This window comes from Lingula anatina, chromosome 1, assembly GCF_051362555.1.
Source record: "Lingula anatina isolate TDL-2025a chromosome 1, LinAna3.0, whole genome shotgun sequence".
In the NCBI taxonomy this organism is placed as follows: Eukaryota; Metazoa; Brachiopoda; class Lingulata; order Lingulida; family Lingulidae; genus Lingula; species Lingula anatina.
Window position 1 is genome coordinate 17,174,597 of NC_141767.1, and position 14,249 is coordinate 17,188,845.

Consider the following 14,249-nt stretch of genomic DNA (forward strand, 5'->3'; position numbering starts at 1 on the left):
TTCTTCAGCAAAAAATAAAAAAATAAAAATAAATAAAAAAAATAAAAGACAGAAAAGTCATTAGGTTCAACCTAGTGCAATGAAAGTGGAAATTTTTTATTAATTTTGGAAATATTTTTTTGTTTTTATTTATGTATTTTTTACATTTTTACACACTTTGAATAACTAAATACTTTGTGAATTCTTACTAGCGCCCATGCATATGGACTTCCTGTGCATGTATACTTGTACCATTGTTTTGTTGTTTTTTTACCCTCTATTTTTTATTGAATATAAAAGAGGTAACTGTTCATAACAGCCCAAAATGGATTCTCCTGGAGTAAAATGACCAATAGTTACTGGGGTACTGAATCAGTTTTGACATTCAAAATTAGTCTGTACTGTAATTTTTTAATTTATTTTAACAGAGTACAGCCACCATGTGATTGGATGGCAAGAACAGTTTCCAAAATAATTGTGAAAACTACCATTTTGGTGGTAAAATGGAATATATATTGTATTCCTATGGGTTCTTTACACTATGTAATGTGAATCTCATACAAAGTTGTTAACCCTTTAAAATATTCATTTAAGAAACGATGAATTTGTCTGTGCAAAATAAAGAAAAACAAATTTGTTTTATTTTAAACTTAAGTTTTGGACTCAGAAATGTTCAATTACCTACATAATTTCATAAGTAACATTGAAACATATGCAAGGTACATGTACTGGTAGCAGGGCATAGAAAAAGAAGGTGCAGCATAAAAATTTACAAGTTAGATATAAAACTGACACGCATTGTTTGACCATCAATTGAAAACTGTAATAATATCCAAAATAACTGGTGATAATCGCCAAAATTAAGTACATCTGCAAATGTAAACAAACGCCGAGTTGGGCCCGTCTTGGGTCATGGATGACGCAAAAACCTGGATTTTGCACGATTTTTGGTACAAAAAATTCTGCAACAATTTTTTCCAAAGATGGATTTTAATGATTTTGTATACATACAATATTGATTAAAAGATACGTTATCTCTTATCCGGAATTTCCCGCACACTCTCTAGTTGAGGAATAGTGGCCAAAGTTACGATGTTGCCAAGGTCAAATTTTACCGCTCAGTGCGACTTTGAAGAACGCAAGCTCACTCTAAACGACAAAATTTCAGTAGAAGGCTGCGTGAATATGAAGTCTACATACCCCACAATCATAATATCGTATTAGACTTGCTAAGTATGCATTTATTTAAAGTATATAGCCATTTTTCGACCAAGTTTAATTTTTTACAAAATTTGAGCCCGACGTTACGTCCTGGCGCGAGAAAACGACGTTATATCACTCCGCATCGACAGTATGTGTCCTACTGTTAAGCTTGTCCCGTTCAGGAACTCCTGGAGGACCGTGCAGCAATCCCTAGGGCTGTGGGTGTTACGCACTTGGTCCCATGTGATGCGCTCGCCACGAAATTCAGATAAGATCACCCTAATATATTGCAGTTACACCCACAGACGCTGGTTATACCATCACATGCTCCAAGGCCCTCTTCACATAGTTCGTTGCACGTGTATGTATCGAAGCATTTAGACTGGTCCTTTACATGTAGTTACGCTGCAGATTATTTTGTTTCCTTTAAAAAAAAACCTCTTCCCACTGTTTGGCCCCATCAAAATTTTTCTTGTTATGTGGCTCTCTTTAGGTGATTCTCTAACGTGGAACTCTCAAAGCATACCATGTTATGGTACAGCCATATCGCTGAAATATAACGCTCGGTGTGAGAAGGACTCAATGTACCCCTATCGCTATGGACTATCACTACCCAGCAGATTAGTAGGCGTAGGACTTCAATAAATTAGAATACATGGCGTTGACACCACATTAATCTTTGTTCTTAAGTAATTAAGAGTTTATATCACTTTATTTCTTTCTTGCGTTTTTGTGTTTCTATTTTTTTAATATTTGATATTTTCTGATTTGCTGGAGGTTTGCTCTGAATATCTATTTCAAAACATTTAAAATTAAATATGCTATAAATTAAGTACTTGCAGAATGCATAATACCTTTTCATATGGAATACACAGCTGAAGCTGCATTCAAAATTTATCCGTAGAAAATTCCAACTGTTCATAAAACAAATGCGTAGCATTTTATGAAATTGCATAAAACGGTTGCTTGACAAACACATATTAGTACACGCGTGTGGAATTGCGCAAGTCAGTCACATGCTCACTACAGCGCATTCATGATATATAACACAGCAATATGTCAATATTCAAGAAGTTCAGTTTTATCCACAGTGTAGAAATAATGTTTACTAGTCTTCCTATCACGTGTGAACTACTAATGGGCGTAACGTTCGCTGCCTGGAGAGAAAAGATATTCACGTGAAGTCACAGGCCAGGGGGCTCGATATGCTGGAGATAAACGAACGCCGTTTTATCGTTGACTATGCCTCTACATCTTTCAACACACTCATTCTCACACTTTCTACCCGAGTAGCAGCATCGCTAGACGGTCTCCGTTACAATGGGCTCCAAGGGCAAGTACCGTGGCATGGCCCTCCTGTTCCTGGCGGCCTTTCTCCTGTCGAGTGTATATGCAGAGGAAGTAGAAGAAGAAGAATGTGATATTCACGCGTATTTTGACGAGGGGGCAATGACTCTGGACACTTGGAAGATCGTCCTCGGTACTTTTGAACTTCTATCATTTTTAAATGATACATAAATATATGGCGTTAGGGTTTAGGCATTTCAGTTAAAAAAAAAAGCTTCACGTAAGAGTCCATGCGAAAAAGGCAGAGCGTACTCAAGTCTAACCGGCTGTCTAACTGAAAACCAAATACAATCTTACTTAAATTTTACACAAAATTTGTTGAATTATTATTTACACGAAACAGCAGTGTAAAAAATCTTAACCTTATTGCGTTTCTGTTTTAGGTACCATATTCTTTGTGATCGTGCTGCCCTTCATTTTCTTCGAAATACGTTTTTTCCCTGTCGAAACCACAGCTGCCGTGCTAATTGGCTCCTTCCTGATGGTGGCCTTCACCATTATTTCTCAACCTGTCACGTACGAGATACTTGGCGAGGTAGAAAACCTAAGAACCATATTCCTTTTGATGGGGATGATGTTGATGGCGCAGTACTTCGAACGCGAGCTCCTGATTAACAAGGTCCTGAACGCGTTCCTGAAAGACAACACGACCATGTTTGGTTATCTATGGAGAGTAGGACTGTTGAGTTTTATCCTGTCAGCGCTCTTCACGAATGATGCCGTCTGCTTAATTGTCACCCCCCTAGTTCTCAAACACTGGGCCAGACAAAATCGGCAGACCAACGAACTGGAGACCGTCTTGCTGTGTATTGCTACAAATGCTAATATCGGTAGTTCAATGACTATCTTCGGTAATCCTCAGATGGCTCTCATTGCCTCTGTCACCGATTCTCACCCTTACAGCCGCCTCGACCTCCTAACGTGCTTTACGTACATTGTACTTCCAGCCGTAATAGGATATTTTCTTAATCTTTTCTTTCTGCTCATGCACTATAACTACGGCTGCATGACCAAGCCTGCCTCACCTCCTCTCCTAGGCTACGACCCTGAAGAGATGAACATGGATGCTTTGGGAGATGAAAAGACCCAGTCCGTGGAAAACTCGGGAACATCAGCCAATTCCATGCGCCTAGGTGCCGACCGTAACGCTACAAAAACCACTGAGCGTTCGCAAAATGCAGGCGATAAGTCAACCGGTGGCTGCGTCGTTAATGAAAATGGCACCCTGATTACCAGCGTGACAGTGGTTGAAGAGAACAAATACAATCCGGAGGAATATGGACCCACCGAAAACAAGAAATTCCACATCTGCATGTGTTTAATCATGACTCTTGTAGTTGCCCTCTTCATAGCATCCACCAAAGAAGTTCCATTTGATATTGGTAAGTTGATGTTCAAATAAGTAGTTTTCACACTGAATTAGTATATATATGCAGGCGTATATACTTTCAAATTGCTTTTCAGAGTCAAAATGCTTTTTTTTCTTTGTTTTATGATGTATGGTAATCTTAAAACTTATCAAATTGACTGAATTTCCCATTTGAAATTTTCCCATTAAATCCCTGCAGTCCTATTTGAACCTATGTATCGTGCCTGTTTATTACAGGTTTGGTCCCAATGGCTGGTGCAGTAATGATGATGATCGCCGATGGCCTCATGAACAAGAGGAATTCCTTGCAGATCATAAAACGCATCGACTGGGACGTCCTACTCCTGTTCTTCGGCTTCTTCGTCTGGCTCGGCGCCTTTAACTACACCGGTGTCCCACGTTGGTTTTGGACAAAACTAGGGCTAGACCATAACGACATGGTAACATTCGAGGAGATAGCTCTCATGGTGAGCTTTGTCATCATAGGTTCCAACCTTTTCAGTAATGTACCCCTCTGCATTCTGGTTCTTGCACAGCTAAACCCCTGTAAGAATCAACTGGGAATGGTTCTGTATCTCGCTTGGGTGTCTACTGTGGCAGGCAACTTAACCTTATTTGGAAGTGTTGCCAACTTGATAGTTGCTCAAAAGTCTTTGCAAACGCTCAAGTTTAGACTGACTTTCTGGGCGTACTTGAAATACGGGTTTGTTACAACTATGATTATTTGCTTATTAGGAGTAGGTATAATATACGGGTTGTTACTGATTTAAACGAGAACTTCGTCATAACTTCTATTCATTTTATGGCTTCGGTAGTTTGTAAATATATATACATTTGGTGTTTACATAAATGGGTTACCTGATAGATAGATAAATAAATGATTGTATATGTGTTGTTGCTGTCCAGTTCTTCATCTTTCGTTCTGGGGATTGCCAATATGCCTGGGTTTGAATCTCATCTGTGACATAAATAAAGCAATCTATTATTAAACTGTTAAATTGATGGTTCTTTTTCGCAAACATGCACCTGTTCACTGCGACACAAACACGCATGTATATTAGGTATTAAGATTGGTAAACACTGTTTAGAATGCCAGAGAATGGACTGTGTTGAAACTAGCTGCGACATGGAGAATAGATTTAACGGGATCGAGTAATATTTACAAAGATACTGTACAGAGATTTATTGTACACGGTATATTGTGTCAAGTGTGAGTGCAGATATTTTCTCGGATGTCTTGGATCAAGTAGGTGTTAATCAACGGCTTTGTTTTTAATGGCGATGTTACGCCTTGCTAAACTAGAAGTATAGAAGGTTGCGTAGACGCTGTAGTTGATTCGTTTTTTCCCAGATACTATGTAATCCATAGGAGATGATTATTTCCTGTGCAAAGGAAAAAAGACTGCTTGCTGCCTGAATATCACTATTTTTTTTTAAAGTGAAATGGTTTGTAAACTAATGGTTTGTTGAATTTTGAATCACAAGTCACTGTATTTATTATTGGCCCATTGTTCCTAAATGACATTACTTTCTTCAAGCAGGCCAAATAAATTGACCAGCACCATTATGCCAGGGGCCTGTTTTGTTTCGATATTCTTTAAAAATGTGTAAAAACATGACATTTCACACGAGAAGCTTATTTCTTCTAATTACTTGTGCTGTTTTTTCTTTCTATTATTAAATACTTGTACTGTTTTCTTTTTTTTTTTTTCTATTATGCAGAAACCAAAATTGCTCGAAAACTATTAAAAATTACCTAGAGTAATGAATACCTTACACTTTTTTGCTGGTGATTGTCATTGTATTGGAATTTTCATTCCAGCGATTTCCCTTCACGTCCTTGTAAATGTACCAATAATAAATGCACATGCGCAATAAAAAGTTTCAGTAAAACATTCTACTATGTTTTATCCTTATTTCCTTGGCTTTAAGAGAAAACGAAACTGTAGTAAACGCCTGCAGGTGAAGTTTTCAATTTGTTCATCTGGCTTTTTACTCCGTTCTGATACGATGCCCTTCGAGGCATTGTGTGACCTGGCCGTAACAGTATCAAGGTTATTGCTGAACAGTTTTCTGCGTTTGTCCCATAGACATCGTTACCTAACACTTGTTGTCGATTATCATACCATCTAGGGTTGACATTTCACACCGGCTACGGTATATCCATATGTAAGTACGAATGTAGCGACTTCTTCTTCACTGTGATATATTTTAATTTAGTATTACATGGCTGATTTCTCGGAACATTACACGCAATGAAATTGATGAACGTTTATGCTGCCAGTACTACACGTTGAACGTTCAATGTCATCTTTGACACAGTATTAGAGGCTGGGTAATGGCGAGGCCTTCTTCTGCTCCATACTGACCTCAGGTAGGCCTCAGAGTGAGGCAGTTCTAATTTGCACAACCCACGAACAAAAAAAAATACGACCGGTAGCATAGTTTAGTGTTGGCCTTAGTGACGCATTGACAGTGTATGTTTGATCAGGACAGAGACATGTGGCCACGCAAAGCAAGATTTGGACAAGGTCTACCAGGGCTAAATATTACTATGAAAAAATTGCGTTCGCGTGCAAATCATGAAATATTTGACGTGATATGTTTGATGCTCATAAGAGAACAAATAAAAAGAATAGTAGTCACCATATAATTAAATACTCATTATTTAGAACAAAATATTCTTAAAAAGCCTTCTCAGAATGCATTTCAATCGCCATGCTTAGTATGCTTAGTTCTACTCATCTAGAAACCTGCCGAGATAGCGTTTGGAGTCATTGTAAAAGTAAAAAATGCACTGCTGTGTTAGAGTAAGCTACATGAAGCTTGTCAATTGATCCCAATACACTTTCGTGTCTTTCAGGTGATATTTTAAGGGAAGACATATACCAGATATGGATCCCAGTGATTTTGTTCCAGTGACGGACTCCGCCTATCTCATAAACTGTTCTACCTACAACGCCACCTCGGACGTAGTAACCTACGTCACAATAACTTCAGACTGGAAAGCCATCGTCAGTTTCATCTCTATCCTTATTTCTGTGCCATTCATGTTGTTCAACATTAAGTTCTTTCCGATCGGACCGTCTGGTATGCTCCTCAGCGCTGCCCTCTTGCAGGTAGCGGCAGGTATATTGCAGTGGTCGGACGTGTACACCATTGCTAGGAAAGCGGCTCATCTACGAGCCATCTTCATGATATTGGGAACAACTATGGTGATAAGGTTCTTTGCCCGTGAACGAATCCTAGCGGGTATCTTTAATGTGGCGTTGAAACGGTACGGTGACGTCAAGTTCTGGGGTTTCGTATGGCGAGTCAGTGCGCTAACGGCTGTGTTATCACCAGTGTTCACTGCTGAGGCTGCTTGTTTTGTTGTCACCCCAGCTGCACTCAAGTTCTGGAGACTTCACAGCCGAGACCCCAATGAAGTCGAGACCATTTTGCTTACCATAATTTCCTCCAGCACCATAGGTAGTGTTGTCAGTATTATAGGCAATTTGCAAATGATGATATTAGCATCATTCACGGATTTTCCAATATTTGAGGGTTCAAGACTTGATCTGCGTCGGTCACTTTTCTACCTGGGTCCTCCTGCGGTGACTGCCTTCTTTCTTAACCTTGCCGTCCTGCGCATCCACCATGTCCTTATAAAAAACGACAAAACATATCAGAACCAAGACCTGTACAACGGCGACAGCAGCTTCGACTCTCAAGACCCAATATCTGCAGCGACCTCCTTCGAGTTGAGTGGGAGATCTATCGCCAGAGACTTAGAATCTTCCTTGACAGGTTCGGTGTTGACGTCCAAGTCTATGGCTTGGCATAATATTGTTTCAGATTCAAACTACGAACTTTCCAGGAACAGCAACGCAAGTCGCAAGCAGTCGGATTCCGACAGAGCGGGGTGCTACACCTCAGATTCGGAAATAAGTTCTGTGTCACGCAACCGCAGCCAGCGAGGCAGTACAAGCGGGTACGACGCAGGGTCCTCGTGTATGGATCACACAGGTGAAATGAAAGATATCCCGTGCAGGAACTACCGTTGTTTAGCCCCCAGTGACTGTCTGGCGTTTCAGGTCTTGATGTGTGGCATGTTCTGTGCAATGATGATTTTATTTTTGGTGTCTCACAAGCAGTTTCACGTTGACGTCGGTAAGTGATTGCCAAGGTATTTTTTGTTGTTGTTTGTTTTTGTTTGTTTGTTTGTTTTGTTTTGTTTTGCTATAAATTGACGGAGTGGCTTTGTATTGTAAATCGGCAGCTTCTTTCCAAAAGCGGCATGATCGGGTCATTTCTACTTAAGTTATTAATTTATTGATATACCCATAACTGTCAAACATTTTTACTTCAGATTTGCTGAATGACTTTCTCTCGTAACAAAGCATCAGCGGAATATATTTTTAAGATTTTTCTTTTTTTTTTTCTTTTTAAGTGTTGTTGCTTTTATTCTTGTTTGGTGTCTTTTTAATTGCTAACTTTGCTCTCTGGTTTTCATTTTATAATTATTTGTTTATTTTTCATTAAATTATCATTCATCTATTAATTAATCTTGTCAGATATCAATTACATCGACTTGTACTCAAAAGAATGATATGCGTTTAAAACTTTTTCCAAAACGTTTCGTACAACGTGACTGGAGTTGTCTTGGCAATATTTTCCAGCCCAGAAGCAAAAAATGGTTATCGCATTAGAAAAACCAATTTTGTGTTACTTAGATATATCCTTGAGCTACTGCTGCATAAAAAACCCAGTTCGATTAAATTATACATATTTTGTATGTTTTAACATTCATTCTAATTATTATTTTCCTAGGTTTGCTACCATTTGGTATCTGTACCTGGCTCCTGCTACTCGACGCCGTTATCAACCAGCGCAGCCCCATCCCTATGGTGCGAGCTATGGACTGGGCCGTGTTTCCTACCCTCATGGCCTACTTCATCTGGATGGGTGGCGTCAACAACAGCGGCCTGTCGCACTGGGTGTCAAAGAACATTGGTCTATCCAATCCCGCCCTTGGTCAAGCCAAGGATATTGCTGTGTTAATTCTAGTGGTTCTTTTCGGTTGCTATTGCTTTACAAGTGTACCATTCCTTTTGGTTGTGTTGGGTAACTTAAAACCGTGTACCAAACAACTCCCATTCGTACTGTACGTGGCCTGGGCTGCCACTATGACTAACATGGTAACGCTTTATGGCAACAGTACCAACATGATAGTGGTTAACAGAGGCATCCAAGATATCGGTTATCGTCTGACTTTTTGGAGGCTATTTAAATACGGTCTCCCCGCCTTAGTAGCTTCTGTGGCATGCGGAGCGATGGTAATTTATACAATGCTACTAATTCCGTGGACACCGTGAACTGAGTTTAGTGTTCTTTTTGTTCATTCCTGTAAATGCTTTTATATCAAATCCATTTACATTGCGTAAACTCGGCGTCTACGATCGTTGTCCACTGATCATTTGGGTACTTAATAAACAAGTTAGTCTTTCATTAATTAGATAAACTTTTGTCTGATTGTCATTAAATGGTTTTCAAATTCCTCTTTTTCGGCAGGCCGCATAAATAACTAGAAAAGCACTCCGAGAGCGCAGACCTCCGCAGAGGCAGCGATTTTTTATTATTATCGATTATTGATTGATTATTGATCCAGATCACCACCAAAAACTAATCATCTCTTTCTTGGCCCACTTCTGAAAGTTCCTGAAAATTTCATCAAAATCGGTCCACAACTTAGTTTTTTATCATTGACTATTGATTGATTATTGATCCGGATCACCACCAAAAAATAATCATCTCTTCCTTGGCCCACTTCTGACAGTTCCTGAAAATTTCATCAAAATCGATCCATGAGTTATGTTGATGGCAGACAGACAAACAGGGGTGAAAACATAACCTCCTTGGCGGAGGTAATAATCAGGCGGCGCTTCATCATCGTTTGTGATTTAAGAAGAAATATATTAGAGTTTGAGCGAAAGTTGAAATATCATGTACTTCTTTCAAACGTGCTTGTGAATGTACTTTCTTCCAGATGAAAAATACAAAATAAGTTTTTTTGCCATTCTTGATCTTTATTATAAATAATTAAATATAGGACAACAAATTCTTCTTTAAAACACTGTCGAATATTGCAAACGAGTTAAAATGTTTCCAACCTATTTACAGTATTTACAAAAAAATGGATAGTAAAAGGTACAAACATCAGTTCTTCATGCTGTTTATCTAACATAATACAATATAATAATGTTTAGGGGCACTATGTTGGGATCATTCTTTACAAGTGACATGGTATTTGTTTGAGAGAGAACAAGTTATAGTAACTTATAGTAACTTTACTTTTGGCAACGTACTAGTACTTTTTTCCTCAGTGATTTGATGCCCTCATTACATGCATTTCACAAAAACCATCTTGAACATTTTTGAGTCTTTTTCTCATTTTCTGCACTAGCTGGAACTTGGTACCTCACACAAAGCCATAGAATGCCCAGCCCCAGCTCCAACCAATACTGTCCTGAACGTATCCAGTGTTTTGACTGTTTGAGGAGTCATTACATTGATTTCATCCCCTGTGCCACATATCCCATGCTCATTCCAACCCCAGGTGAGAACTTTGCTGTCAGCTAGTAATGGATTAAGGATTGATCACTTGATATCTATTATATATGTAGTTCAAATATGAAGTGGAAGTTTCAAATAACAAAAATAAACAGATTAAGTTTTATGATAATCTGAAATGTCATAATTATTCAAACCTCACAGAAAAAATTCATAACTATGAAAGCCTAAGTGTAAATAATATTAAAATGTAATGACAGGAATAAAAATCATTGATAATAATAAAAATAGAGAATTCTTTAAGACTTCTAAAAGATGAATTATTTTTATTACCTGTAATTGCTAGGCTGTGCTCTGATCCACAACATAACTGAGATACCTGTGGAATGGACTCAATGGGTGTTGGGGTGAAATCACACAACTGACCACTCTGGACTGGTCTTCCTAACTGCCCATAGTCAGCCCTACCCCAACTGAACACCTGGCCATCATCTGAAACCCAGTGAAACTGATCTGAGGAATAATGTTCAAACTATTAAATTCAAACAAATTTTTAAAGTAGGGATGGGTTGAAACAGTCACACAACATAAAATACACTAATGAAAATAAAACATGTGCTTATGTTATCAAACAGCAGGTTAAAAATTGCAACTGATTTTTCTATTTTTATGATCCTAAGGAAGGATATTTACCAAATACAGTATCATATACCTGTGACTGCAAGGAGATGTGTCCACCCACTGTAGACTTGACACACTTTTTTATTTCTAAAAACTTTCTGTGACACACAATGGGGTCTGTTCACCTGTGGCTGGGTACGTGGATCTAGTGCACATTGGCCATATTTATTGCAACCCCATACAAACACCTGGCCCTGATCTGGATAAAGTAAAATTAAAAATTAAACCTTCAAATATCTTACATGCTCATGATCTATTACTTATTATTTTGTAAGCAGTGTTTATGTTTTTAAGCACTTCAAACTTCTTGACAAAAAATTATCAATAACTTTGTTCACAGTTCCAAGGATTTCTATTTACTAATGTTTTTGTTTTAATTTGAAACACGTGTAATTTAATAAAAACTAATTATTTTAAGATTACCTGACAAACATGCTGTGTGATGTGACCCTGCTACTACTTGTGTTGCAGTCATAGGACCACTTGGGAATGCCACTAAAATTTATATACAAAATTTAGTTATAAGACTAAAAGTTATAAACAAAATGTTGTAAAATACTTTCAAGAGATAAAAAATAACAGAAAATAAATTAATCCAAAAGAAAATCCTGTTGATTGCATACAAAGTGTCTTAAAATGATTTCAAGAGATCAAAAATAACAGATATGAATGTATTAAAACAAAAGAAAAATTTTATGGAAATATTGCTAGCACAAATAACTTACCTTCATTTGGGGTGGTCACAATTTTTGGGGGAACATCATTAACCAGTACACCTTGTTGTCCCTTTTTCCCACTTCCCATTGTTAAAACATTGCCTTTCTCTACATTCAAGAAGATGAAGATTGAAAATGTTCTTTTTTTGTATAACTTTATAACTATACCATGATACTGACAATTCATATCTTCGAAACATTAAAATGTAAAAATGCTAATGTCAAACAGAAAGATAAAAATATGATCATGTTTTACATATTCTGCCTACCTGTCAGAAGCACTGAATGTCTCAAACCAGTAGAGAGATCTTTGACTAGGCAATTCAAATTTACTGGTGTCTGGAAAAAAATTGATTGTGTCAGTTGAGATTTCATAATGCCTCAATTACAGTAATAATACTAGCTTTAAAAACACAAATGTATAGTATTAATATTGTGCTTCATATCAAAAGTTGGCAGTAAGCAAATGTGATTGAAATAAGTTTAGAAATACATTTGCAGTATATGGGTAGATCAATATTAAATCTAATCTATATAATGAAGTTAACTTCATGCTTACAAGAGCAACAACACACTACTGTATGAATACCTTAACAGTTAATCAACTCACTGGGCTTGAGACATAAGATTGCACAGGGGTCAAACCAAGCTGACCAAACATGTTAGAACCACATGCATACAGTTTTTTTTCATCTGGAAACAAAACAAAAAAGGACTTAAAAATAAATATCTGGCATTCAACATGTAATGTAAGAAAATCTTAAAACCAACAAATTAACACAGCCAAATTTACCTAAAAATATACACTTATTATTTTTACATAACGTTATAAAATGGTGTAAGAATATTACATCAAATAAAAATCCATAGAGAAAGGAAAAAGGTTTCCCACTAATGTTACATTAAGGAAGTCTTTCTGAGAGTTTTAATTATTCTAAGACAGCTAGTTTCTCCTCCTCTAATAAAAAATCATTGCATACTTGATAACACCAAGGTGAAGTCCCATCCTCCTTTGGCACAAACAGTGAGTTCCTTTTCCAGTGCCTTCACTATCTGTGGCCTGAACATTTCTTCTGTATGTTGCAAACCAAGCTGACCCTTATTATTATTGCCACATGTAAATAACTGACCACTATCTGAAACATGTAATACTGTAGTAGTAAACAATTGTCATACTTAGAAGAATCCTAAAGAACTTCAAAAATTTAGTGACAAATTCTGTCCTTATGTACACAACATATCTATCCCACTTCCTCCTATAACACAGTTCAAAATTGTTTATTTATCCCTTACCTGTAAGTAATAATGTATGTCCTCCTCCACCTGTGGCATGTCTCAAAGGTATGTTGAAGTCCTCTGTTGTTTTTGGCAACATTTGGTCTTCTGTATGTCCTAACGCAAGTTGACGATAACTGTTGGCACCCTAAAATTTCATTTTAAAAGAAAATTTAATAAATTAAATTAAATACAATAAATTAAATACCAAGATTAAAAGGTTTCACTCTGGCTAACTGTGGGGTCATTTCTAAAATTATAGTGTTTTTGGTTTTAGTTGAAAAGAGAATTAATGGATTTTAGATTTTAATCAATTCACAAAATTCACTTTGTCAAAGGGAATTTTTAACAAACATCAGACAAGGGCGTACCTTTTCAAAGCGCTCAATCAAGTTAAGATCAAAAGGGGCTTCCCAATTATTAATAAACATTGCATTCAGGATTATTTAAAAGGGGGGGGGGTAGCACGGATGCGAAGCTGACCCTCTCACCCCCCTCCCCAGCTCCTTTGCGGGGGGTTCGGGGCCCATGCAGTGCATGAAGGCCCCAAAAATGTTGGGTATTTTAGAGGGTGAATGGGGCCATTTGGAACTATAATTCAGTTAGTGAAAAGTCTAAATTCAAGAAGGGACCGTTGGTGTTATTTTTTCAAAAATCGAAGGGGGTGTTAGGGCCACCTTGACCCCCCCTCCCTAAATCGGCCGCTGGCATTTGTGATTATAATGTAGGTCACAGCTTTTGACGACACAGAATGACACAATGCAAGCAGGTGTTTGTACCTTACCTTCTACAGAATAAAATTGCAGAAAGCACATAACTAAAAGATTTCTTTTTAATTCTATTGGTTTTGCAAGGTTATAACGACTTGCAATAAGGACGATTTAATCTTAAAAATTCACAAACCCATGCAAAAAACTTCCTGCAGGGGGCTTCCATTTTGAAGTGCCCCGTATGTAGGTTAGAGATATGATCTCACGTGACCAAAATCTGTTCTCTGATTGGTGAACAGGTGCCAGCACGCGATTGGGCTTTTATCTCCTTTGAACAATTCGCCCCAAAAAAGAAGTAGAATTATATGAAAAAGAGAATAACTTATCAATTTTTTAAGACAATAAGTTTGAAAATTT

The 14,249-nt window shown here is 37.6% G+C and overlaps 3 protein-coding genes across 7 annotated transcripts; 2 read left to right on the forward strand and 1 right to left on the reverse strand.

The window, feature by feature from the left end:
- Positions 1–1,350: 1,350 nt before the first annotated feature.
- On the forward strand, positions 1,351–5,793 carry LOC106177418 (uncharacterized). The gene is made up of 3 exons (XM_013560178.2): positions 1,351–2,662; positions 2,913–3,911; positions 4,136–5,793. The coding sequence occupies exons 1-3, from the start codon at positions 2,503–2,505 to the stop codon at positions 4,666–4,668; spliced, it is 1,692 nt and encodes a 563-aa protein (XP_013415632.2). The 5' UTR covers positions 1,351–2,502; the 3' UTR covers positions 4,669–5,793.
- A 135-nt stretch (positions 5,794–5,928) lies between these two features.
- On the forward strand, positions 5,929–9,423 carry LOC106177417 (uncharacterized). 2 transcript variants are annotated; one of them, XM_013560176.2, is made up of 3 exons: positions 5,929–6,067; positions 6,762–8,050; positions 8,711–9,423. In XM_013560176.2, exons 2-3 carry the CDS (start codon positions 6,793–6,795, stop codon positions 9,253–9,255), a joined length of 1,803 nt encoding a protein of 600 aa, XP_013415630.2. In that variant the 5' UTR covers positions 5,929–6,067; positions 6,762–6,792; the 3' UTR covers positions 9,256–9,423. The 2 variants fall into 2 exon arrangements, with proteins under 2 accessions (XP_013415630.2, XP_013415631.2); XM_013560177.2 differs by lacking the exon at positions 5,929–6,067 and adding an exon at positions 6,108–6,272.
- Positions 9,424–9,942: 519 nt separating this feature from the next.
- LOC106177416 (secretion-regulating guanine nucleotide exchange factor) lies at positions 9,943–14,149 on the reverse strand. Of its 4 annotated transcripts, none has more exons than XM_087000198.1 (10): positions 14,026–14,149; positions 13,141–13,270; positions 12,828–12,983; positions 12,458–12,540; positions 12,117–12,186; positions 11,857–11,955; positions 11,555–11,626; positions 11,163–11,330; positions 10,784–10,963; positions 9,943–10,515 (listed from the first exon to the last, which is right to left on the reverse strand). In XM_087000198.1, the coding sequence occupies exons 1-10, from the start codon at positions 14,056–14,058 to the stop codon at positions 10,340–10,342; spliced, it is 1,167 nt and encodes a 388-aa protein (XP_086856324.1). In that variant the 5' UTR covers positions 14,059–14,149; the 3' UTR covers positions 9,943–10,339. The 4 variants fall into 4 exon arrangements, with proteins under 4 accessions (XP_086856324.1, XP_086856325.1, XP_086856322.1 ...); XM_087000199.1 differs by having other exon boundaries at positions 13,907–14,063; XM_087000196.1 differs by lacking the exon at positions 14,026–14,149 and adding an exon at positions 13,494–13,635.
- Between the last annotated feature and the right edge of the window lie 100 nt (positions 14,150–14,249).